Below are 26,495 nucleotides of genomic sequence, written 5' to 3'. Positions count from 1 at the left end.
GCAGTGTGGCACAGGGACGGTCACAGAGAAGGTCCCCTCGGCCCCTGCCCTGCTGCTGACTTAATAATCAGTTCCAGATTCTTCAACAGCCCCAAAGGGGGGTCACAATTGTCCAGTTAAACTTGGGTTACTAAGGACTTAGCAGGTAGCTGAGCACCTAACCTATAGTATCCATTCATTAAATGTTCAGTTTGTCCTTATTCAAATACTTGAAGATCTGTTCATGCAATCTAGGGATTAGCCGCGCTCTCTGCCGCCCAGATAAATAAGACATGTTCCATCAGTGAATCACCATGCCACAGGGTGATGGGGGAGGCAGCAGCAGAGAGAAACCCGCCTGTCTCCATAGGCAAGCGGTGGTGTTGCGGAAGGAAAGATTCTTCCCGGAACAGCATCAGAATCGGGACCTTGAGGTCCCAGGAGTTGGAGCTCCTAAACAGAAGGGAGTGGGCTCGGGGGGCGGGCAGCGTGGTATGTGGGGGCTGGTGAGCTGGATCCCAGCAAGGAGAATCCACGGGGCAAAGTCAGCCCGTCCAGGGAGAACTCAGGCCCCCAAGGTTTTCAAAGTCAGTTAACTGTCTCCTTTCATTTGTTGTTCCAGTTTGTTTCATCAGCATTTTAGAGGTAAATTCCTATAGTTGGTCGTACTCTGGTAGTTTTCCAGGAGGGCGGATGACCTGGAAGATATGTTTCCTCTTCAGTTTTTAAAAAAAATTTTCTGTTAGAGAAATGTTCAAAATACACAAAGGTAGAGAGAATCATCAAATGAGCCTCCGTGTACACACCATCCAGCCTCAACAGTTACTCAACTTACGGCCAGTCTCGTTTTACCCACAACCCCCTTCCTGCCCTTTCCTTCCCTTTCAAAGATTGTTTTGGAGTTTGTCCCGAAGAGCCCTTCCTTCCATCTGTGACTATTTTGGTGTATGATGCTAAACTATGCAGACTCTGTAAACTGTTTTAGTTTGCTAGGACTGCTCTCACAAAATACCGCCTTCTGGGTGGCCTAAAGGACAGACACTTATCCTCTCAGTGTTCCGGAGGCCTGAAGTTTAAGTTCAAGGTGTGGGCTACCTCTCCGGGAGATCTTCTCTCCCAGGCTTGTAGGTGACGGTCTTCTCCTTGTCTTGTGTGTCTGAGTGTGTGTGTGTGTCTCCCTTTGTCTGTGTCCTCCTCTCCTCTCCTTATGAAGACACCAGTCAGGTTGGATTAGAACTCAACCCCAATGACACTGTTTTAACTTAATTATTTCTCTAAAGGCCCTTTCTCCAAATACAGTCAGATTCTGAGGCATTGGCAGCTAGGACTCCAATATATGAACTGGGGAGGACACGGTCTGGCTCCTAAAATGATTAGCACAATGTCACCGTCACACCAGCAGTCCCTAACAGCCCCAGCCTACTTCTTTCTTTGTCCGTGACTCAGGCTCCAAATCCATTCCTTACACTGCAGTTGGATGATCGGTTTCTTAAGCCTCTTCTATTTATTTTATTATTTAGTATTTAGTATTACTGTTCCCTCCCTCTTTTTTCCCTTCCTCTGCTTTTCAGTGGAAAAGGTAAAAAGAAAGCAGAGCCATCTTAAGCCTCTTTTCAATCTCCTTCCCTTCACCATTCATAGACCCCCAACTGCGTCGGCCTGGTCCGTGCGGGAGGACTGGATGTGATGTTAAGGAATCTCTGGCCTGAGGGCTGCCTGTCACAGGTGTGCCCCAGCTCTGTCTGGACGGCCCTTCTCTGGTCTTCACTTAGCTACTTCTTGTCGTTCAGGTCTCAACTAAGATGTCACCTTCTCGGAAGGTCCTTGTCCCCTGCCCTCACCCCCCAGTCGTTCTCTAATCCCCAGTCTCCCCAAGGCTTTTTAATGGGAGCCAGCTGTCTCTGTGCTCCCTGGGGTGGCTCCCTGTGCCCAGAATCCTGCTCGGCCCCCAGAACGTGCTCGCGGCATCAGTGCTGACTGTGGACCGAGGTGAGGGCCAAGAGATGACTGTCTATAAGGTGATCTTGGCAAATGGCGTCTCAAACTCATGCCCCGATGGTCACAGGAGCCTTCCCCTGTGCGAGCCGCACTGCTCTCGAGCAGAGGATGGGCCGACAAGTCCCTGCAAACACCCCTCTGTGGCCGCTGGAGACTGATCTTGACCCGAGGAAAAGTAAAGAGGGTATTAACAGGAAGCTTTCCATTCTTCTTTTCCTGTTAAATACCGCCCCCTCCCAAGGTCTCTCTAAGAACATGGTAGAAGACCTTTCCCCACTTATCAGACTGTTCCAGACCACATGAGCACCGGTCCCTTGCCACTGGACATCTTTGCTGATGTGATTGGAAAGTGTGAAAAACAGATCTCTCGCAAACGGAAGAATTTCCTAAACGGGTACTTACACATTCTCGTGACTTAGAGTCCTTCATGCTGCCTTTGAAGGATGAAATCATTAAGGAAAATCCTGTATGACAGCACTTTCCTTGTAGCTCCCACTGACCAACGAGTACCAGGGTGCGCTGAGCCTTCTTCCGATCCCCGCTGACGTCCGGAGGTTGATGCTAATGTCCCCGCTCCACAGGCTTGCCCGGGGTCCCACCCCTCATAAGTGGCAGAACCAGCCTTCAGACTGTGTGGTTCACCATTCCAGTCAGCACCAGTCCGGGGTGGTGCACATTTCCCATGCAGGGTATTGTCTGTGAGGACTGGACAGGAGAAGGGAGGCAGCTGAGGGTTTCAAAAGACTTTTCCCCCGCTCGGTGGCAGTGGTCATTACTGTTTATATGAATAGTGTTTGTTGTGTAGCGGGCACTGTTCTGAGTACTGATAGGATGTATTAAACGGGCTGTCCCCCTTTTACAGACGAGGAACCTGAGGCCCAGTGAGGTTGTATAACTTGCTCCAGATCACAAAGCTGATGAGCAGGTGGCCCAGGTTTCCCATCCAGATGGTCTAGTCCTGAAGCTCATGCTTTTGAACCGCAGGCCACGTCACCTCTCTGTGTGAGGGACCATGTTCTGCTGAGACTTCTCAGGAGCAAGGGGAGAGTTCCCACTTGGACACGTAGGTTTAAGGCAAAAGTGCATCCCCGAGCTTCTCAGAGCCCTGGCAGTGGGCCTGGTGGGTCCGGGCTCTGCTCTTTCGTTCATCCAGCATCCAAGAGACATCTGTAGGGCCAGCCCCTGTGAGGGGAACACAGGCAGTGCGCAGAGGGCCTGCCACCTTGCAGCTTCCGGGCTGCTGGGGAGCTGCTCACCATGGGATGGGGAGGTGGGGAACACAGTCAGAATCAGTCTGAGCTTCTTGGCTGGGTCTGTCTATAAAGAACATTGTTCAGACATTGTCCTTTTCAGGAGCAGGGACCAGATTCTCGTTTTCAATTTTTTTTTAAAGATTTTATTTATTTATTTGACAGATAGATATCACAAGTAGGCAGAGAGGCAGGCAGAGAGAGAGGGAAGCAGGCTGCCTGCTGAGCAGAGAGCCCGATGCAGAGCTCAATCCCAGGACCCTGAGATCGTGACCTGAGCGGAAGGCAGAGGCTCACCCCACTGAGCCACCCAGGTGCCCCCTGGTTTTCAATTTTTATGTGATTTTTTACATTCGTCTCCTACAGATGGTACATCACTTTGAGGGAGAGGCTCAGGAAATGCCTGCATAAGGAAAGAGCCTGTGTTTTAGCGTCCAGCCGATGGGGGGTTGAACACCTAGTTCACCCAGGTTGTTGAGAAAGTGAGCATTAATATAAAAGTGTGGAGCGCGGAGTCCAGCAAGTAGTAGGAAATAGCAGTGACTTTTTTCTGTTTTCCGCTCTGTATTTTCCGGGAGCAGCTTGGAGGAGAGAAGGTGGACGTTGACTTGAACAGTCAAATGATCTCGCCTCCGCCTCAGCTCCGTGCAGCTGATCGCGTGTGAACATTTGCAAGGACCGTTGAGAAGCTGGGCTTGCTGAGCCGAGAATTCTTTCTGTCTTGAGAGTGCTCCTAAGTTATGACTCTGTGCAGAGACAGCCAGGCCCCGGCGGTGACCTCGAAGGACACAGTCCATGCTTTATGACTGCACAGCCTTCAGAAGTGGCACAGTGTGGCCTGGCTCAGGGTGCTGGGCACTGGGGTTGGGGTCACCCGTCTCAACGCTGCTGTCTGCTGGGTGCATAGCAGGCTCCCACAGTCACTATGGGCAAGTTGTTTTTATTGTCACACATGCTCTTTTCGCTGTATTTTAGCCTTCTAAAAATTCGTTTCGTCCTTAAAAAAAATTCCTCACCACTTTCTTCAGTAGAGTTCATATATATATATGTGTGTGTGTGTGTGTGTGTGTGTGTGTGTGTGTGTGTGTTTTTGAGAGAAAGAACATGTGCTCAGGGTAAAGGTACAGGAGAGGGAGAGAGAGAGAATCTCAAGCAGGCTCCACACCCAGCATGGAGCCCCATGCAGGGCTTGAACTCACAACCCTAAGATCATGCCCTGAGCTGAAATCAAGAGTCAGATGCTTTACCCGCTGAGCCACCCAGGTGCCCCTATAATTCATAGATTTTTTTGATCTAGGATATATTAAAATATTTCTTTTATGACAAGTGAAATTGGATTAAATGAAATGACATTAGCTGATCTGACCATAAATAAAATGTGAAGCCATTAGGATGACAAGAGTGAAACCTGCAAGAATGAAATTTATCAGGCTTTTAAATTTCTTCCTGAGCTTGGGTACTGTGCTGGAGCAGACCAAGTACACAACCCTTTCACGTGGATGCAATCAATAAATAACACTTAAAAATGATAGGTGATATAGACGTCTTGAAGATTTTTTTGAAGTGTATTTCTTCTAAAGGGCCTAATCTTTAATTGAAACACTATAGCAATGGACGTGTTGGCTGACTCTTTATTGACCAAACTGATTTTCTAAGCCAGACGCTGTTTGGAATATAAGTACTTTTGTCAGGGGTGATGCAGGAGACCAGTAAATTAAGGAAGCATTTTGTTTCATCTTTCTGTCTTTGGCTAACTGCCTTATCCTGGCCATCCAGGGTTCACGTTCAAAGCAGAGTACAGCTGCACCCAGTCCACCAGCCAGGGGAGGACCAGACAACCAGCATTATCCAGCTGTGCTTATTCTGACCTCCGTTTCAAAGACTGCTCTTGACGTTGAGCCAAGTGACTAAGAGACCATGAGTCTGATCTTGAGGATGAGAGAGAAAATTTAGGATTTTTATTTTTATTTTTTTAAAGATTTTATTTATTTATTTGACAGAGATCACAAGCAGGCAGAGAGGCAGGCAGAGAGAGAGGAGGAAGCAGGTTCTCTGCTGAGCAGAGAGCCTGATGCGGGGCTCGATCCCAGGACCCTGAGATCATGACCAGGACCCTGAGATCATGACCTGAGCCGAAGGCAGCGGCTTAACCCGCTGAGCCACCCAGGCGCCCCAATTTAGGATTTTTAAAGTCACTTCTGTATCAGGTGAAAGGAGCAAGAACAGTCTGGCATTGCCCCCCCACAAGGTGACCAAGTCCTTAGGCTCACAAGCCTCCTGAGAACTTAGTACCCATCTCTGACCAAACACCGAGCTGGGGCATTGTGACATTGAATGGGATCTCAGAAGATTTAAATTGCCTTCTCTGGGTGTTTATACACAAAAGTGGGCCCTTCCCTTATTTCTAAATGCTTGAGTTTCTGGAAGCAGATGTCAAGTTGAGAAGAGGGGTCTGAAATCCCAGCACTGTCTTCTGTTGCTTGCAAGAGTTCTGCAATGTCCACCTGAGTTTAATACTGGAAATTTTTGTTTCATAAACTATCATTTGGAACCACAAGGGAAGGCCAGAAAACTTTGCCTTGCTTAGAAGGCAGCATTTCAGTCTTAGAAGGGAGGAAGGTCCCGTACCAAGGGTGACCCCATAATTGAGCATCCCAGCTGCGTTACTTTTGAGAGTGAAGGAGGACCTTACTCATGACTGCATCAGAACGACAGGCATAGTCCTGGACCCTCCCAGGCAAACTAGGATGTACGGCCACCCTGCTTAGTTAGCATGCTGTAGAGATCACCCAGGATCCAAGACGTCTTGCTGTAAGGAGGTGCCAACAGTGATTTGTAAGGAACTTCTATTTTGTTTTTATGCTGCTCGATCTATCTGAAGATCTTTGATTAGATCACGAATACAGATGTTTTGATAAGTTTCTCATATCTACCATTTTAATGGACGTGGCCTCAATTTTGGGTCGTATCCATGATTCCAGATTGACAACCATGAGTCGCATGGCCTCTGCAACAGTTGAGTGTTACCGTGGCAGAAGGACACGGTGGGAGAGGAGGAAAGAGGAGATGGGTGAAGAGAGGGAGGATGAGACAGTGAAGGTGGTGGATTTGCGGAAGCTCAAGCGTCTTGGTAAACCATCTGACGAGATCACATGCCGGGAGCCCCTGCGCGTGGAGCTGGTGCCAGGGGGCCAGCGTTAGGGACTGCGGCTGGGGCAGTAAATACCCAGAGAATCGTGGAGGAACCAGGCTCTGGCTTCCAGGATCAGAGTTGGATCCTTCACTTTCAGCTCGAGGAGGGCAGGGTGAGGTATTCTGTACTCGCGCAAAGGAAGCTGAAAGTGCTCACTTGTGAAAATCCATTTCAGAGATAAGGACGCGCCCAGCTCGTCTGGGGCACAAAGAGGGCTCTCGCTTTATTCCTGCAGCTGTTTTCCTCTCAAGTGACTCAGCCATGCGGTGGCTTTCACAGCTCTGAGAAACGACAGGGGCTGCTGGCCCCCCGACACCTGCCGGGAGCCACACTCTTAGCCTACCACATGGCTCTCTTGGATCGCACTTAGTGGGAAAGATACCAAGCTGCTCCGTGACAGTGCAGTCACCACCGTCACGCCGGCCAGTGTCGTGTTCTTTGGTGCCATGTGATTCAGACCTCCTCCTCACACTGCTAACACGTGTGGCACTCCCACCACGTTCCCGGCCCGGGCCTGGCAGGGGGAACCTAGAGATGACTCAGGGTCTCCATCCACAAGGGGCACCTAGTTCCCAGCATCCCCGTGTACAAGCCTACTTTGTCACATTAGCACCACTGGGAAATGGCTTCTGTGAAAGTAGCTTTTGGGTAGCCTTAACCTTGTTTTTCTTGAGGGGTGTGAGGCTGAGGAAAAGCTCTTTCCTGTTCGCAGCAGGTTGCCTTTCCAAGATGCTGGCCCTGCGGTACTCATCTCTCCAAAGCCAGGTTGGTGTCTCAAGTTTCGTCTTGCCTTTAAAAGCTGCAGCAAGATTAGATCCCCAAATCTTGTTACCGGTGCTAATCCCGTAAGGATTAAATACACAGCCTCATTAAAATCCTTCTCGTATGAAAGAACAGATCGGGGGAGCTTTATGAAACAGTCTGGGGAGCGGCTCGCAGTCACCGATGGTGTTTGGTAAGCTGTCACCAGGTGGCAATCCCAGGAGGACCCAGGGCCTAGCAGAAGGCTGATGCTGGAGCTGGGCGAACGCTGTGCCCTTGTCTGGGAAAGACGGGCAGCTCTTCACACAACACCCAACAGCTTGTCCCGAGTTAGGCAGAGCTGGCCCTTTATCCGGATCAGGTGTGTTTGGATTTAATTAAATTGAGGCTCCCCAGGTGCCTACACGATTAGCTGTAATTGCTCCTCGGTGGGGTAGCAAATCTGAGTTTTGTAACTGCCCCAGTGACATCTGAACGAACATCTGCTCTAGGTCTCAAAGAATTAGTCTCAAACCCAAGTCAAGATAGACAGGTCCAGGAGCGCCTGGCTGGCTTGTTCAGTGGAACACGTGACTCTCCATCTCGGGATTATGAGTTTCAGCCCCATGTCGGGTGTAGAGATTGCATAAATAAATAAAGCTTTAAAAAAATATTTTAAAAATACAATTTTTTAAAAAAGGCCTGCAAGGAATCCAATGATGAGACAGTTAGGACTTTTAGTAATGAAAAAATAAATCCCTACAGTATTATTACTTGTGTGGGTTTGTGCCGTGAGGCAAAGGACTGGGGTTTGGGGTTCGATGTGGGTCCAAAGTCTAGTGCTCCCCATGGCTCACTCTGTGAGGTCGGGAGAGCCATGTCATCCCTTCCAATCTTCCCCCGCTGTTTGTATGTTCCCAGGACAGGGCCTGGGACACAGTGCGCCCAGGCTCTCGTCCATTCATTTAGGTACTAAGGACCGAGTGGTCACCCAGCGCCTGGGCACACAGATACAGTAGGGAGCGAGACCAAGAATATCTCTACTGTACGGAGCGCATCACTTAATATAGTTCCCTCTATGTTCGAACAAAACAAAGAGTTATAAATAGTCAAGGGATGGATGAAATTAGGCAGAACCCCAAGGAAATGGCAGAAAAGTAAAGATTTTAATAACAATTTAAAATAAGTCCCTTAATACCATTTCTCATTTGGGCAAATAGTGTTCCCATCTCAAACAGCACGAGCCTCTACTCCAGCTTGAGGGACGTGCTGGGTGTCTGGAGCCTCGCAGAACCTGGTTCAAACGGATTTAAACATATTTTTTTAATCTTTATTTTCACTGTTTTTTTTTTAAGATTTTATTTATTATTTGACAGGGAAAGAGACACAGCAAGAGAGGGAACACAAGCAGGGGGAGTGGGAGAGGGAGAAGCAGGCTCCCCCCCGCTGAGAGGGGAGCCCGATGTGGGGCTCGATGCCAGGACTCTGGGATCATGACCTGAGCCGAAGGCAGACGCTTAATCGACTGAGCCACCCAGGTGCCCCGTCACAGTTTGTTTGTTTGTGTTTTAACTAGCTGGAATTTTATTGAAAAACTGGTGTGTGTATGTAATAAAACCATTCCAGAGCGACAAAAGTCTGTCTGCCATGAGTCAAACTGTGTCTCCCTCCCACCCTCAACCCTCCAGCCTTCTCTTGAGGAAGTCAGTTTCCGCTGTGGTTTTACAGCGATTGTTCCATCAGAGAGGTGTGTGCGTATAATCCCTTTAAAGTCCGAGCACGCACTGGACCTGGTGTCATCTCCCGCGCTGGTCCCTGGCGTGGTCAGAGTCACTCCATGTCAGCGGGTTGGACTCGACCTCGTTCTTTGTCATAGCGACTTCCCTGGGCCTCGGCTGTTGGAATTCCCCCTCCCCATCTGCAACCAGCAGTGATGAACATTCTTGCTCACCTGTCTTTGCACGTACATGCATACCTCTTTGCACACCTACAGTATAAAGCCCCCGGAGGTGGAATTGCTGGCTCTGAGGTTGGTACTGGGACCAGCTCTAACAGATGTCACTGTGTTGCCCTCTGAAGGCTGGGCCAGTGTCCACCCTCACCTCAGTGGGCAGGCTGGGGAGTGCCTGTTACCCACACCCCTCAGACCCAGTCCGGGGCATTGTTGACTTTTTCTAGCAAGGGCAATGGAAAATGATTCCTAATCTTCTTTTGAATTTGCATTTGTCTAAGTCTGCAGGACGTGAAGCATCTTTTTGAACTGCACTTTTAAAGGACAAAAGAAACAGAAAATCGAAGATTTCCTCTGCCTTTTTTATCAGCCAGGACAGTGGTTCTCAAAGTGTGGTCTCTGGACTCGCAGCCACAGCATCGCCTGGCAACTGGGTAGAAATGCAAATCGTCATCCCACCCAGACCAGACCTCCTGAGTCAGAAATTCTGGAGGCAGGGCCCTGCCGTCATGTGTCTGGACCCTCTGTGTGGTTCCTACCCTTTGAGTTTCTGAGTCAGTGAGTGGGGTGCGACCCAAGAACGTGCATTTTGAACAGCTGATGCTGCTGGCCCAGGGACCATACTTTGAGAACCACTAGTGGCTGCTAGCACTTCAGTCTTGCTGTGATTTAACCTTGATGCTGCTCTTCTGGTTCACTCTTCACAAGAAAGGTTACCAGAAAGGACTTGTACGTATTCGGGGCTTTAAAGATTGGGCATTTGGTGGACGGAGGAGGTGTCTGGTTGTGTAGAAACCTGGCTTTGAGGAGCTACTCAGAAAGCTGCTACCAGGCCAACCACCCTCCTGCGGAAGCTTCCAGAAGGCAGAACAGCGCTTCCCCATGGGAAGGCTGCTTACTGCAAGTGGACGGGAAGGGAGGTCTGTAAAGGGATGACCAAGAGGCAGAGTGAGAGTATGCTCTAGAAACCGCTTTCCCAGATCTGCCAGAGCCCGAGCAGGCCCTGTTCCTTACAGTGGTGCTTCTCAGCCTGCCTGCACTTTGGAGGCCCCTGGAGGTCTGGGGAAAGAATAGGCCCCACCCCCAGACGATTTGGAGTTACTGAATCTGGGAGGGGCCCGGGCATTAGTGTTGTTGTTTTACAAGATCCTCCAGGTGAATTTAATGGGCGTCCGATCGATACAGTCGGATAGAACAACACTGCTTTGGAGAAAAATCTAGAAATCTGGATTGGCATTTTCAAGTCTTTTTTTTTTTTTTTTAAGATTTTATTCATTTATTTGACAGAGAGAGATCACAAGCAGGCAGAGAGGCAGGCAGAGAGAGAGGGAAGCAGACTCCCCGCCGAGCAGAGAGCCTGACGCGGGGCTCGATCCTAGGACCCTGAGATCATGACCTGAGCCGAAGGCAGAGGCCCAACCCACTGAGCCACCCGGGTGCCCCATTGGCCTTTTCAAGTCTTAATCCACAATGACTTGTTTAAAGTAATTTAAGCCATGGCTTACATGCTTTGGGAGGTGTTTACATGGGTGTAAGCGGGTACAAATTCAGCGAGCACTTTCCTGAGTATTATGTTATGCCTCGTCAAATAAAAATAAAAAAGAATAGGGCGGGGGCGCCTGGCCAGCTCAGTCAGTGGAGCGTGCCATGCTTGATCTCGGGGTCATGATTTCAAGCCCTATGTTGAGGGTAGAAATGACTTTTTAAAAAGGGGCAGATTTCTGTGTATTGTTACATAGTGGTTTCCAAGACATTGTTAGAAAGAAAGAAAGAAAGAAAGACAAAGTAAACAAGGCACTAAATAATCTGTGTGTTACCACTGACATTTTTTCAAGGAATACAAGAAGTTACTCGATACCACATCTCTAATGTTACTTGAATTTTGTGCCATATGCATGTTTTACCTAGTCAAAAAGACTATTAATGTAGGTTCCTGGGCCTGGCCCCCATCTTACTGAATCAGCTCGTCTGGGGGTGAAGCCCAGGGCTGCCCATGCCCAGCGTCCTCTCCAGGTGATCCTCTACCCACCGATGTTTGAGAACCCCCCGCCTGGGGTTGTGCTGGCCCGGCCGAGGCTGTGTCCCCCTAAGAAAGGAAGCTGTAAGAGGCACTTTCCCCGGGCTCAAAGGGCAGCATCCCCCATGGCTTGCTGGTTAGGGAAAGAAGCTGTTGAACTCTCATGAGGGACGGCCAGACCTCGGAGCAGGTGCCTCTTCCACCGTGAACCCATAGTCTCCTCATTGCGGTCTGTCATGTGCACGTGTCTTACCAACATCCCTGATTTTCCCTGCTAGGTTTTATTTTAAACTGGCTCTCCAAGTAGCCTGGGGTTGGGTCTTAGAACGATATGACAAATCCCTTCACCCATGGACAGCACTAACCTCCTCCTCTCCGCAAAGCCCTACTCTTAGCAAAGCCGCGGAGGGAACACAGCTTCTCAGTTGATCCCAGTGGGACCGACTGAGATCATGCCTCCTGGACAAACAAGGCTCTCTCCCCGCAGAGGTGTCTCTCCTCTGTGTGTTTCTCAATGAGCCTGCCTCCCTCGGCATGCTGTCCTTACGTCACCAAGGACATTTTATCCCAACCCTATAGAGCATTGGCCGTCCCCCCAGACGGAAGTTTGTCTTTCCTTCCTTCCCCCGCGCCGACAGAAGGTCCTGTAAATAACATCCACTTGGTTCTTTTCTTAACACCATGAGTCATGATACACATGGGAATAGCATCCTGTCTTATAGCCGAAGAAGCAAATCCCAAAGGGCTTTGCTGTTGCTTCTGTGTGCGAACAAATGTGCTCACACACACCCTGTATATCTGTTTCGACTTCCCTGTGCCTCCAGGCAGGTTTTGCACAACCCACCTCTGGGGAGCATTACACATCTGTATGATGCATGGTATCTCCCCTCATGGGCACCACGAAGGCTGAGTCTCCTCTTAGACCAAGGAGCATTCTAGAAATTTCTATCCAGGTAGCCAAAGAGAAGTGTCTGTGTAGATGCCTCCCTCCCTCTTTCTCTCCACACACAGACACACACACACACCCCTCTGTTAGCACCTTGACACTCAGTCAGGAACCCTCCAGCTCATTTTGTTGCACCTGAAATGACTGTGTGGCCTTGCCTTTCTGCCCACAGGCTGCACCTGGGAGTTTGGAGCCATGGTGAACTACATCAAGAAGACGTATCCCCAGACCCAGCTGGTGGTCGTGGGCTTCAGCCTGGGCGGTAACATTGTGTGTAAATACTTGGGGGAGACTCAGGCAAACCAAGAGAAGGTCCTGTGCTGCGTCAGCGTGTGCCAGGGGTACAGCGCTCTGAGGTGAGTGACGTCCGCGCCTCCGTCCCTCACCTCCCTCGGGTGTGTGTGGAGATGGCTCAGGACGCCAGCTCACATCTGCAAAGACCCGAGGAAATGCGATGGCGGACTGAGCTGAAGGGTGTGGGTCCTGGAGTCACTCTGTCTTGCTTTCACGTCATACCCTGGAGCTGTCTTACCAGACTCCTTGAGCCCAATCTGCAGCTCTGTTGGGGGATGAGATCTGTAACGGAATAAGCCAAAGTCCCTTCTAACAACTGTGGTTTCCCTGTGGAGTCTCGTGAGGGACCTTCATCTGTTCATGCTCCAGGAGTTTTTGTAGGGCCGTGGGTTTATGGAAGACTGCACAAGCCGGAATCTGAGAGCCAGGCCTTATGATCGCAGAGCCCTCCTGCCTCTGGGAGCATTGGGTCTCAGAGGGTGTGGGGAAAGGGACTGTCAAAACCACTTCATCTGTGCCCTCGCCTTCAAGTGTCCATCTCCTGTGGACATCCCAGACATCGCCACAATGGAGATGACCTGGCGGATAAAGGTTTACCTCACCCCTTAGTCTCCTGCCAACAGAGCCCCCCAGGATGAGCCCAAGGAGGGCATTCTCATCAGCTCTGCGTTCTCTTCGAGAGCAGGGTATCCCCGATGTCTCGAGAGTCACTGCACACGTGCACACACACACACACACGTCTCCACACTCTTCAAATGCACTCACATTCTTCCCACACTCACTCTCCCTGATCATATCTTCTATATTTCAAATGCATATGACCAGTTACTAAAGATGTCTTGGAGAAATCCAGAATTGCATAGGAAGGTAAAAAAAGCCTTACTGATCCCATCTAATACCGAACAGTCCTTAGAGTTAATAAGGGATTCCTGCCCTTCTGCCTCACCTGTATCTCTCACCATGTAATTTCCACCTGTTTCAGCATTTTCTGATAGAGGCTGCCTGTTATTTCTAAAAATATATATTATTGGAATTTGAAACCAGCACACTCAAAGGGCAAATGCAGGCCCAGAATTCAGGCTCTGCCCATGAGGCGTCAAGCTGGCCAAAAAGGAGGGTTTAAATGTGCCCCAGTGAAGACCTGAAACACATACCCAATGGAAGCTTCCCTGAGTTCTAGAGCCGAGGCCTGGGTTCTGGTTCTCCTCACCTGTGACGGAGATGACAACAACGCTGAGTAGGCCCGACCTTGTAGCGCCATGGTGAGCATCAAAGGAGGGAGCACATGTTTATGCAGGACGGCTGTGTAGAAAGTCGGTAACTGGTAATTATCCGCAGTCACTGGGAGACTAGAAGTAGGGGTTAGGCCAGTCGGTCGCAAAGACCAGTCTGATGGGCTGGTGACTGTTTCACTCCATTAAGAATCACCTGGGCAATCGTCTTGAAAATAAAATTCAGGTTCTTGGGCCCTAGCCCTGGACATGCAGACTCAAGAATCCGGGGCATGGGGCCAGGAATCTGCATATGGACACATTTCACAAGTCACTTCCAATATGTAGCCACATTTAGCCACCGCTGGGGACATCAGCGACCCGCTCCAGCTCTGCTGTCACTGGATGACGTGGGTCCCCTCATCCTCCTGCTGGGAATCCTCCCCCTCAGTCCCCTCTGTGCTCTGGAGAGCCAGCTGAAAGGACACGTCCCTTTATCTTGGCTGGACTAGAAATATCCAGTTCCCAATTCATAGCGGACTGTGTAACTGGAGTTCACCGAAGTCCCACCCTGCCCGGCCGTGGGGATAGTGAGGGCCCTACTGCAGGAGTCAGGGGAGCGGGGCCTGGCGTGAGGACCCCGCCCCGCTCTCACCTGACACACGGTCCCGTTTTCAGCCAGCCGGCTGTAAAATCACCTGAGAACTGGGATCGCCCGAGTCCCTTCCTAAACTCAGCGGTGTGGAACCACTGTGAGCACGGACTTTGTGTTCAGAGAGCCCAGCATTTGCTAAGTAGGAGGATGCGGGGCAAGTTTGTTTTCATTTTTTTTTTTTTACCCCCAAGCACAGAATCTTAAGTGACAGCCCTAGCTTTCCATTTGCTGCACGAGCGCCACCTGCCGTTGGCAAGAGCTCGTGAAATGCGTGTTTGGTGAACTCAGATTAGGAAACCTTGGCTCTGGGATCTGGGAGGCACTGTCCACGCCACCCCTCTTTGAGACCTCAGAGATCTTCAGACTCCTGATGTCCTGCTGTCACATCCACCTCGTCCACCGAGGAGAGAAAGAGGCAGCTTTGTCCCCTGGAGCCCAGAGAACTAGCATCCTGTGGCCATACACACTGGAGGGGGGTGGTGGGTCAGGGGGTACCCGTTGCCCCGTGTGTGCGGGCGCTGCCCAGGCTCAGGTGCCCCCCCACGTTGTCACGAGACCTACTCACCGAAGGACAGTGCCTTCCTTTAAACCAGTGTCACCTTTTTCTCCTGCCAAGGCTTGAGGGCGATGAGCCTTCTCAGCACTGGGACGAAGGCAGCCGGCATCCTTGACGCCGAGGCGGAGCAGGGAGGGCTCTCGCCTGCCTCTGCAGGCACCGCACGGGAGTCCATGCTGCTGGTAAATCTCTCCTAGTTGAGTCCTGAGAACCGCTTGCCAGAGACGCATCCCCTCCCGCTGGCTTCTCACCCCGTAGCGCGCTGGCCCTCTAGCCAGAGCCGCCCGAGGCCCAGCAGCCAGCACCCGCTTGCCGTAGTCAGCAGAGCCTCGCCCCCGCTAGAGAAACCCACGTTCATGATGTGCTGAACCGCTGAAAGGGGGGGACAGGTCCCCCGAAATGACACGCTTCTAGTGGACTTAGCCTTGTGCCCTCAGCACCAGCTGGTGCCCTCTCATCCTGGAAATGTGTGTGGTCAGACTCAGCATAACTCTGCTTGAATTCCTCATTTGGAACTTTGTTATGAAGACTCTGGGTTGTGAATTTTCCAGTGAGTAGTGAACAGACAGGAGTGTGAGAGGGAAGAGAAGTGGTCCCAGAAGACGACCCTCAGAGAAGCCCTCCCGAGACTTGTTTGGTTCGTCCCGCTAGACACCCTTCTGGGTCATGGGGACCCAGCCTCGAGCAAGACAGAAAACTTTCCTGCCCTCATGGGGCTTAAAGAAAAGGGAAGGGAAGCTTTCATGGACCGGTTTCTGGTAAAATCAATTCTTCATTCCTAAGGAAGCGCTCAACAATCTGGCATTGCAGAATCTGCCAATAATAGCATGATCCAAATACCAGCGTTTCATTTCAGATTGGGTATAAGAGTCTGTGTTTTAGACCTCACAGCGCTTCCCAAAAATAGAATGATGTTTGCAAAGCAGCGAACCAGCAAGTACGTGTCAAAAATAGATTACACACTAGGCGGGTCGCCTGGGGGGCTCAGTCAGTTGAGCGTCTGACTCTTGATTTCGGCTCAGGTCATGATCTCACGGTCATGGGGTCAAGCCCCATATTGGGCTCCACACTCAGCGGGGAGACTGCTTGGGATTTTCTCTCTCCCCCTCTCTCTGCCCCTCCCCCCATCTCCCTATTGAGATAAATTAAGGCTTTAAATAAAATAAAATACAATATTACACACTAGGCATATGGTACTGAAGAAGTCCTCATCCAGTGGGGAGGGAGAGGTCAGGGACCTGGGGTCCAGGCCGGGGGAGGGGGCAGGGGCCCCTTCGAGGACAGTAGAGAAGTTACCAGATCTCCCATGTGTAGTCCTGCTCCTGGCTGAGTGGGTGTGGGAGCAGCGCTGAGTCTTCACATAGTGTTTTTAAGCAGGCTTTCCTGCTATAGAGAAAGCCAGGCCCCATGTTCCTGGCCAAATGGTGTATATATTCTCTCTTGCTTTGAATGGGCAAACTCCAGAATGTGGATGCATTTATGACCAGAGCAAGGGCTGTCATTCATAAAGTCCTTCTATAGACTTGTCCCTTCATCAGATCTGTGTTTACTGTGGAAGAGCTGTATAACCGTTTTAACAATCAGTAATTTTGTATCAGAGCCAAGCAAAGGGGGCGAATCTGCTGAGTTTAGACAGAACTCTGTGGGCAGATCTCCAGCCTGGGAAACAGCTCGGATTTTCCACCAGTGGACTGTGAAATGGACCACATGGCTTGCCCATGGCATCTTGGGGACTATTGCTTGTTTTTTGTTGCTAATTTTTTTCTACCAGAGAAACGAGGGTGTGCAGCTGACCCTTTCACTTAGTGATCGCATTCCTATAAAAGTACATCCTAAGGGAAAATATTCTGGTCATGCAGAGAGCAGGTTAATGGGTGGCCTTCCCTACCTTTGTCTGGGCTCCATGCCCCATGCTGCCCCACAGCCTATTTAGGCTTCACTGAAGGATTCTGGGCCCGCTCCCCAGTACAGAGATGGTTTCCTTTGGCCTGCTCTCTCAAGGCACACTCTGTCCCAGAGCCCTCGTGCCTGGGTCTCTTAGGTGCAGAGGCTCCACTGTCCTTCCTCCCAGAACCCACACTGTTCCAGGCTGCTCTTGGTTTTGTCCCCACTACAGTATGACTCTCTTGTAGGGCCAAGCTAGAGATACCCAGATCGTATCCACTATGAGAGACAGCCGTAAATTATGATCCACAAAGTACAATGGCAAACAAGGAAGATTTTATTTTTTTTTAAAAATCAAGAAAATATGTAACATGACTGAATGTATGTATTAAAAATAGGGAGGGGGCGCCTGGGTGACTGTCAGTTAAGCGTCCAACTCTTGATCTCAGCTCAGGTATTGATCCCAGGGTCGTGAGTTCAAGTCCTGCATTGGGCTCTACACTGGGCCTACTTAAAAATGATAATAAAATAATAATATGGGGGAAAATGTGAGGAAAGCAACTATGTGAGACTGTAATTGTAGTTACAGTAGGGTGGAGGAAATGGGAAGTCCTGCTTTAATGGATATAGACTTTCCCATTTGTAAGATGGGAAAGTTCCAGAGATCTATTACACAACAACGTGACTATACTTACCGCTACGGAACTGTATACTTAAAAATGGCTAAGAAGGTAAACCCTGTATGTTTTTTACCACCACAATTAAAAATTTAAAAAAAAAAAAAAAAAGACTGTAGGTGGGCAAAGCCTGGAAGAGAAACTCCCCTCCCCAAATAAAACGGTTTTCTTACATTGGTGTGGTAACTCTCTGGGGAAATACTATTCTACCATGATTCTGCGGTTCCGTTAGCATATCACTTTCAAGGTGTGTTTTAGTATTGCCTACATCCACACCCTGGAACTTCATCACCTGCCGTAATTTGCAGCACGCCTGCCCTCTTGTCCCTTTCTGGACTGTTGGAGTCACGGGCACCCAGTCTCACAGAACCTCTCTCCCTCTGCCACCCTTCGTGTCTTCTCGAAGACCCCAGAAACGTGGTTTTGGCCACTCTCACGGCCTTTCAGCACTCTGAGATCTTACTCACTTGAGTCAGGAGATTTGAATGCTTTTGGGTGTTAGGTGCGTTGTTTCCCCAGCTCACTCTCCTCTGACTTCAGTTCCTTTTCATCAATGCTTGGTCCAATCATGGTGCAAAATATGAGTTGGGAAGTCGAGCTTTCTCTGAGCAGCCCCTCAGTTGTAGAAGCAGATGCTCAGCTCTTCCTTGCCCTAGTGGATTGCCCTGCACGTGACTGTAGATGCCTGTCTCATTTGGACCCTCTTGTAAGTGATTTAAAAATCCCATCTCCTGGGGCACCCGGGTGGCTCCATCGGTGGAGGGCCTGACTCTTGGTTTTGGCTCAGATCATGATCTCAGGGTCATGAGACTGAGCCCCATGTGGGGCTCCGCACTCCGCGGGGAGTCTGCTTGGGATTCCCTCTCTGTTCCCTTTACACCTTATGCACACGCCGATCTCCCAGAACCTGAATTATTTCAAAGCAAATCCCAGCCATGGTATCATTTCATCCAGAAATATGTCATTTGTTTGCACTAAAAGACACTAAGGACTTTTTCTTAAATATAAGCATGATACCATTATCATACTGAGAAATGAATGATTCCCTCATATCCCATTTCTACTCAGGGTTCAGATCTCCTTGACTTCACAGAAGTTTTTTAACGGTTGGCTTAAGTCAGGACCCACGTAATGCCTGTGCCTTGCCTTTGGTGAGCTGTCTCAGAAGTTTCTTTGAGTCTCTAGATTCCCCTCCCTCATTTCCTTCCGTATGTTGTTGGTATTAAAGAGATCAGAACCTTTTTTAAAAAATATATGGAATGAATGTATTTATAAGGCATTACTCCTGATTAGGTTTTATTAAGCCAATGCAAAATGAAGTTTCAGTTCCGTACTTCTGCACCCAAAGGTGGTGACAGGCTCTCCATACGCCGAGTGGTAAAGCAGAGAAGCTAGGAAGCTGTGCCGGCCAGCACTGGTGGAGGGAGACAATGGTCGCAGTGTCCTCATCCTGGTCGTCCTTGAGCCCTGGGCCCCTGGGGGTCTGCAGAGCCTTTCAGGGAGCGTATGACTAGCCCCCACCCCAGCTTCCTTCCCTCTGCATCCCCTCCATACGCAGGACATACTAACCAAAGCTAGGAAGTCAGCCAAGGCAGAAACGGCCACGGGCCAAAGAAAGCTGGGACGATGAGACCGTTGGCTCTCTGAGGAAGGGGCAGCCTGGGTCCAAGATCAGAAAAGGGGTTGCTGGCAGAGGAAACAGGTTTTGGTTCATGGATCGGGTGACTTCCCACCTCCCTCCTCGGTCAGACCACCAGGCAAGTGTCCAGTTCCCTGTTTTAGTCGGGGTCCTGACCCCGGTGATCTAGCCCATCCTTTCGGTTTCTGTAGTGTTTGGGGAGACCCTCGTACCTTTATAGAATGGCCTTTTGACCTTGAAGGCAGTCTTAGCCTTAGTTTAGGAGCATGTCACAGACCATGGAAGCCACAGACCACTTCACTTTTTTTTTTTTTTAAAGATTTTAAATATTTATTTGACAGAGAGAAATCACAAGTAAGCAGAGAGGCAGGCAGAGAGAGAGGAGGAAGCAGGCTCCCAGCTGAGCAGAAAGCCCGATGTGGGGCTTGAACCCAGGACCTGGGATCATGACCTGAGCCGAAGGCAGCGGCTTAACCCACTGAGCCACCCAGGCGCCCCGACCACTTCACTTTTAAGCTCCCACTATCTCTTGGTTTTTAACCACAGTATCACAGGAAACGTTTGCCGTTCCAAAACTGAAATGTGGAAGCCCTGGGGAAATTACTTTAGAAACTCCCTGGATTTTTCAAAGATACCTATGAACCACCCAGTCCTCTCCTTGGCCATCTGGGATATGAAACTGACGGGTGCTGTGCGGGAATGGTGACACCCAGATTCATTCCCAGGGTGGCAGCAGGCCTTGAGACTCAGACGTCTGCAAGGCGGGGGTTAGCATGGACTCTGTGGCGGCTGTATTTGGGTTCACAGGCAGAGAAGAGAGTGCTGAGCGGGAAGGGCTGAGCCAGGCGGCGAGAGTTAGCACATCGCCCGTTTGCTCACCTGTCATGTGGCCAAGGAAATCTGGTGTGCCGGGGCGTAGAGAAGGTTGCCCCTTACTGCCTTAGCGTGACCCGGAGCCAGTCCCTTGATCTCTCTGAGTCCATGGTGGTCTCCTAATCTAGAGTAGGGATGATAATACCTGCCCAGTGCCGCTGCTGGGGGGATCAGGTGGTGACCCCCACGTCAGGCAGGCTGAGTCATGCTGACTGCACACACTGGCTCTAGCGGCAGAAAGACGTCCGAACCGGCCCCAGCAGCCATGCCCAGAAGGAGGGGATCACCGTCTACTTCTCCTTCCATTTACTTGCCCTTGAATGTTCTACAGCTAATCAGAAGAGCTCAAGTGGGGCGCCTGGGTGGCCCAGTCAGTTCAGCGTCTGCTTTTGGCTCAGGTCATAATCCCAGCGTCCTGGGATCGAGTCCCGAATCGGGCTCCCTGCTCTGCAGCGGAGTCTGCTTCTCCCCTTCCCCCTGCTCATGTGATCTCTCTCACTCACTCATTCCGTTTCAAATAAGTACATAAAAAATCCTTAAAAAAAAAAAAAAAGGACCTCAAATGGTATGATTTCCCTTTGCTTCTCAAACAGCAACGGAAGACGTTTTTAGGTTTTTCCCTGCACGGTGCCTCTTCACAGCCACCCTCCCCTTACACACACCAGCTATTAAGCTAGGGAAAACCTCCCTGCCGGATAGAGGTGTTCAGATGTCAGTCCTGGCAGGTTCCGTGACGAAGAGAAGGCCACCAGGCTGGACAAGGGTGCCAGGACCGTCTCCCCCCAAAGCCAGTGCCCCCAGACGGCTTTCTCATGGGGGCTCACGTTCAGCCTGTCTGTTTCAGTGTCTCCATCGGTCTCTCTACGGAGAGTTTGAGTCCATGGGCAGAGACCCATGTCCCGGGGTCAGGAGTCAGCGCCGCCACCTTCTCTGGGGTAGAAGTGCTGCCAGAACCTTCTCTGGGGCGGGGGCACCGGTGCATCCCTACAGGCGCCGTCCCTCACTCTGGCTGCCGCTCTTTCAGGGCCCAGGAGACCTTCATGCAGTGGGACCAGTGCCGACGCTTCTACAACTTCCTCATGGCCGACAACATGAAGAAGATCATCCTCTCGCACAGGTACCTCGCCTTCCGTGCTCCCCCGGAAGACCGTGCCTCTCTGAGCCTCTTTTCCAGTCACTGAAAGCCAGAACTCTGGTCCCTCCAGAAAAATGCAATGAAGGCAGGGGCGCTGCAGCTTCTCTGCTGGTTGCTTTGTGACTTGCTTAGGAACAAACTCGTCCCAAGCAGCCAGATCCACCAAACCATGTCCTGCCTAGACGAGAAACCCTTATCCATCGCTCTTGCCCAAACTGGAGCAATCCTGAGGGTGGTTTGGCATGGCCGAGGAACCCTTCTCCTTGGACTGCTCGTGTGCTGACGGATCGAGCATCTTCACCCTCTGTGGGCTCAAGGGGTTCTGACCAGCAGCCGTGTGACAGCGGTCTAGCCGCACGGCACCGCCTGGTGTCCACAATGCTCCGTTCACCATGTTCCCGTGTTCATCTTGCCTCAGTCCCGCTCAGAATCCTTTGGTGGAGTCGCCCCCGGCCACTGCTTAGAGCGTGCCTGGCATGCAGTAGAAGTCAGTAAATATTAGCGATGGTTTTATTGTTATGACTGTTATTATGGATAGAATCCCTCCCTCTTCCCCCAAACCTACATTCCCGCTGCTGGACTGGGCCACATGGAAGCCCCTGTGCCCTCTGGCCTCTCCCACACCACTGGGGCCTTGCCCAGAACACCCTTCCCATCATGTCCGCCAAGACTCTAGGTCCGTCTCAGGTCTCCTCCATGAGACCGCTTCCTTGGTGTGAATCCTGCGTCCTGACCTGCAGTGTAGAGCACTGGAGGGCTTGGCACATCATGGGGTCAATACAATTTCAGGTGGGGGGTTAATGTCATCCTGGGAAAGGCAATCCGACTGAGTGATCAGCCGCTTATTCTCTTTATTTCAATGGTTAAAAGAAAATAGGCTACTGCCTCTCCCAGCCAAACACCCCAGACTGGGCTTCCTGTGGGCGGGGCTCACGGGCAGTCTGGGCGAGGCTGGTGCTCGCAGGCCCCTCCGGCTGCCAAGCTGCTGGGCCCTTGTGACTGGGTGGGTAGGTGGAGGACAGAAGGAGACTTCTGTCCCCTGGGCTGACTGGATATAAGCTGTCCTAACTCAGCTTGTGGTGTTCGGGCCCTGAGGCAGGTGTGGCTCAGCGGAGGTTCAGGAGGGGCTGTGGGTTTGCCAGGGTTCCAGAAGGGACAAAGCCAAGCTCTGACACCAAGTGTGGGCCCTTTTTCAGCCTGTCCACACCTCTGGAATGGGAAGCAGCTCCTCCCAGGGAACGTTTGTTTTGCTACAGGGCCCAGTCTTGCCCTGTAATTAATTAGTCCAGAAGGTTCATCATGTAATTATTAACAAAATGAGACAGTCCTCTGAATGTGCTCTAGGTGCGTTTACATTTTTTTAAATCTACTACAGAAAGCCCAACATCTAGAAATTTTAGGGCCACTTTAAACTGTGAATTCTCAACTGTGAGTATATGATCTCCCTAATAATCTTTGCGGGGAAAAATGCTAAGGGAGTGTGTTCCTCTGTGAGCGAGGCTGTGAGTAGATACCAGAATGTTTAGTTTCCATGATGACCTTTCTCACCTGGTAGGGTCAAACCGCAAGCTCAGCCCTCCGTCAGCTGCGTGCCGGAGATCTTGCAGGACTAAAAGTCTACTTGTGTACATTTTGTGATCTCTGCCTTTATTATCATCCTCTCAAGATGAATCTTTTTCTTAAGAGAAATGACGACGGTTCTGAGTATATGTAAGCTTTTTAGCAGACGTGTTGGAGAGCCGTTGACTTGCTCCAACGCTGGATGGGTTCACCACTGTCTTCCTTGTTGAGTGACAGAAACCATTCCTAAAGAAAAACGGGCAGTGTCAGCACCAGTGTAAAGACAGAGCCCCACAACCGTAGAAGGCCCCCCCACAGTTTGGCTGACCACTTCCTACTCACTGCAGAGCCCATCCTAAGACCTCCCCTGCTGCAAAGGATTTGTAATACAGTCGACCCTTGAACAATTGGGGTTTGAACTGTGTGTTTCTACCTATATGTGGATTTTTCTCAGGCCAGTGCCATAAATGTATTTTTTTTTCCTCAGTAACGTTTTCTTTCCTCTAGCTTACTTTATTGTAGGAATACAGCATGTAATACAGCTAACATAAAAAATATGTGTTAACTGACTATGTTATGGGCAAGGCTTTGGGTCAACAGTAAGATATTAATAGTTGGGTTTTGGGGGAGTCAGAAGCTCTATATGGGTTTTTGACTGCCATAAGTCGGTGCCCCACCCCCACATTGTGCAAGGGTCAACTGTATTCACCTAGACTCTAACCTGGTCTCTGTCTAGCTGCCCCTGAGAAGGAAAATAAGATCTTGGCCATCATCTTTCTGCAGTTATTCAAAAGTCAACATTGCAATCTCATCCTCTGGGACGTGCGGAAGGCTGAAGGGATCTAGTCCTAACTTGCCCCCATGTGCCTTCTCAAAGACGCTCCTGGCTTGCCTCGGGGCCAGGAAGCAGGCTCTGCCCTCAGTGCTCCTCACCCATTCTTTAAATATTTTTTCAGCTTTACTGAGGTGTAATTGACAATTACCTGATGTTTCAAGTGTCCACCATGATGATTTGGCTCACCGTCTGCTCACCATGATGATTTGGCTCACCGTCTGCTGCTGTGTGTCATTCTAGGCAAGCTCTTTTTGGAGACCATGTTAAGAAACCCCAGAGCCTGGAGGACACAGACTTGAGCCGCCTCTACACAGCCACGTCCCTGATGCAGATTGATGACAACGTGATGAGGTGTGTGCGTGCTCAGGGACACGGTGCCCGGCAGGAGGCTGCAGGCCAGCCGGCCCAGAACGAGGGCTTTCTTTGCCCACTTTAGTGTAAAGGGGTTTTTTTGTTTGTTTGTTTGTTTGTTCTTAAAGATTTATTTATTGAGAGAGAGACAGAGAGCACAAGGGGGAGAAGCAAAGGGAGACGGGGAGAGAAACGCAAGCAGACTCCTTGCTAAGCGTGGAGCCCAACGTGGGGCTCGATCCCATGAACCATGAGATCCTGACCTTAGCCAAAACCAAGAATCTGTCGCTTAACCGAGGGTGCCACCCAGGTGCCCCAGGGCTTTTTTCATTCTTTGAATAAAAGAATGTCTCGTGTTTAAAAACTGAAGATCACACAGAAAAATCCAGATTTCTAGTTGCTCTTAGAAAACAAGGAGAAGATGTCCCCGCTCATTCTGCACTCCTGTGTGGCATAACTGAGCTGGAACTGGGGAGCTGGGGTGCGTACACCCTGCTGTTCGTGGTCCTTACCCTACCTGCCATGCCCTGACCCTGGGGCAGGGATCAGTTGCCTCATAATTTGCATTGACAGGAAGAGGAAATATTTCTTGTAACCATCCATGTCTCTATCAAAAATAAAAAAAAAAAAAAAACAAAAAATAGACCAAGAGAGCGGTCTTTGCAGGAAAACAGAGCCTCTTTCTTTCTTTGTGAGTAAGAAGCCTCTCCTCCCCGCGTCCTATGTGAACCCCGCCCACTTTGTTCCTTCACCCTTTAACTACCTGCCCCCTGCAGGGACCCGAGGCTGAGAACCCAACAATGTCCTCTTTCCTGGCACACATACTTTCTGATTGAGCTTACTGAGCTTAGCCTTAGCTGGAAAAAGCAATTGTTGATCTCTGACCTCACTGTTCTCTTTAAAAACCTCATCCCTGGGGTGCCTGGGTGAGTCATTCAGTTAAGTGTCTACCTTTGTCTCAGGTCATGATCCCAGGGCTCTGGGATCGAGCCCCGCATTCGGTTCACCTGCTCCCCCTACCCCCGCCCCCCCCGCCTGCCGCTCTGCCTACTTGTGTGCTCTCTTTTCTCTTTCAAATAAATAAAATCTTAAAGAAAAAAAGACTCATCCAATGACCATTTGATACCTTCAGGCGTGGTCTAAAGCAGGCTAGGTTTCATCTAGTAGATAAGTGGACACTGACCTGAGGGGACTTATCTTCCTTATGGCATTTTAGTAGCTTTCTTACACCAGATAACCTTGATATATGCCTGTTAACATTTACACAAAGGAGACAGAAACCAGAAAATCACTGGTACGCTGAGAAGGTGAGAATGGATTCTGCCCACCCTCCCTGGATCGTGTGTCATTTTATTGTGGCATCTAATGAGAAAGAAACCAAACACTGAAATTCCCCGTTCATCTTCTGAATTGGTGTGAGCCCCAAAGCGAAGGTTCTTCAACTCTCCCTTAAGCTCTCCCTTTTGAATTGTGCTGGATTGTCACAGTTTCCATGAACATGACCAGTTGGGCAGCCTCCTCATTATCCCCTCACCAGGAGGACTGGAGGACTAGAGTGCTTCCCTGGCCCGCTGAGACCACAAAGGGACTGCTTGCACGAGGACAGGTGCCCCAGAGATGACCACTACTCTCGGCCTCTCCCCCTCAAGTGGGCCCTCACAGTGTGGCCTGTGCCCCCTGGGGCCTTCCCAGGCGGAGATGCCTGCACAGCCCGGCAGTGGAAGATAGCTGAAGCTTCAGGGGAGGCACGGTCTCGTGAACACCCAAGTCAGAATAGAACACAACCGCTAGTCAGAAACCAGAGGCTCTAATATGTGTCAGGAGGAGGTTTCCAGAGATCCTCTGGCCTGGGGTTGAGTCGGGCTGCTGGTGTCAGAGCACAGGGCAGAGCCGAGCTGCTGGACTTCCGTGCAGGAACAGAGAAGGTTCCGTTAAACGTCTCTGACTGCAGCTCCACGGGTGGGCAGAATTGCTAACTTTGGATCTCTGTCTCGCACCCATTACCTGAGACATGTTCCTTTCCAGTTCCCGGTGGTCAGGGTTCCTCTGCAGGGAAAAATTCTGTTGAAGAGAAAGTTCTTGTAAATGCCCTGCATGTCAGTTTCCTAGTGTCTGCAGTGACATCTGGTTTTATCCCGACTCGAAGGGTATAACACCTGCTAATAAATACTGTGGCCAGGGACACCTGGGTAGCTCAGTCAGTTGAGTGTCTGTCTTTGGCTCCGGTCACGGTCCCAGGGTCCTGGGATCAAGTCCCACATCAGGCTCTTTGCTCAGCAATGAGCCTGTTTCTTCCTCTGCCTGCTGCTCCCCCTGCTTGTACTCTCGCTTTCTCTCTACCCCGTGCTCTCTCTCTGGCAATAAAAAAAATAAAAAAATAAAAATCTTAAAAATAAAAAATAAATACTGTGGCCAGCCCTTCCCGAGCGATGGCCGGGCCAGGCTCTGCGCTGACAGCACTTCAATGTCATTAGTCTCAAGGCCATTAAGGAAGGCACCGTCTCTAGCTCCACTGTACAGAGGGAGAAGGTTAGAGTTTGCCTGAGGTCACAGAGCCTGTAGGGGGCAGAGTCAGCTCAGCGTCCGGTCTTGTGACAAGGATTCCTTTGTCTTCCTTTGCGTGTGTGTGTCGCAGGAAGTTCCACGGCTATAACTCCCTGAAGGAATATTACGAGGAGGAGAGCTGCATGCGGTACCTGCACCGGGTGAGTCGGGGCGGGACCGGAGCGAGCAGCCTCCCCGAATCGGTG

General features: G+C 50.4%; 1 protein-coding gene across 2 annotated transcripts in view; it reads left to right on the top strand.

The window, feature by feature from the left end:
- The window catches only part of ABHD2 (abhydrolase domain containing 2, acylglycerol lipase), a 102,758-nt gene that overhangs the window by 66,804 nt on the left and 9,459 nt on the right, over positions 1 to 26,495 (top strand). For both annotated transcript variants that reach the window (XM_047735780.1, XM_047735779.1), the window contains exons 6-9: positions 12,248 to 12,431; positions 20,889 to 20,981; positions 23,635 to 23,745; positions 26,381 to 26,450. In XM_047735780.1, coding sequence (XP_047591736.1) covers positions 12,248 to 12,431; positions 20,889 to 20,981; positions 23,635 to 23,745; positions 26,381 to 26,450 — 458 coding nt within the window. The remainder of the gene's footprint in view (positions 1 to 12,247; positions 12,432 to 20,888; positions 20,982 to 23,634; positions 23,746 to 26,380; positions 26,451 to 26,495) is intronic.

The sequence above is a fragment of the Lutra lutra genome, chromosome 7, assembly GCF_902655055.1.
Source record: "Lutra lutra chromosome 7, mLutLut1.2, whole genome shotgun sequence".
Classification (NCBI taxonomy): Eukaryota; Metazoa; Chordata; class Mammalia; order Carnivora; family Mustelidae; genus Lutra; species Lutra lutra.
This window is presented reverse-complemented; position numbering and strand designations above follow the sequence as displayed.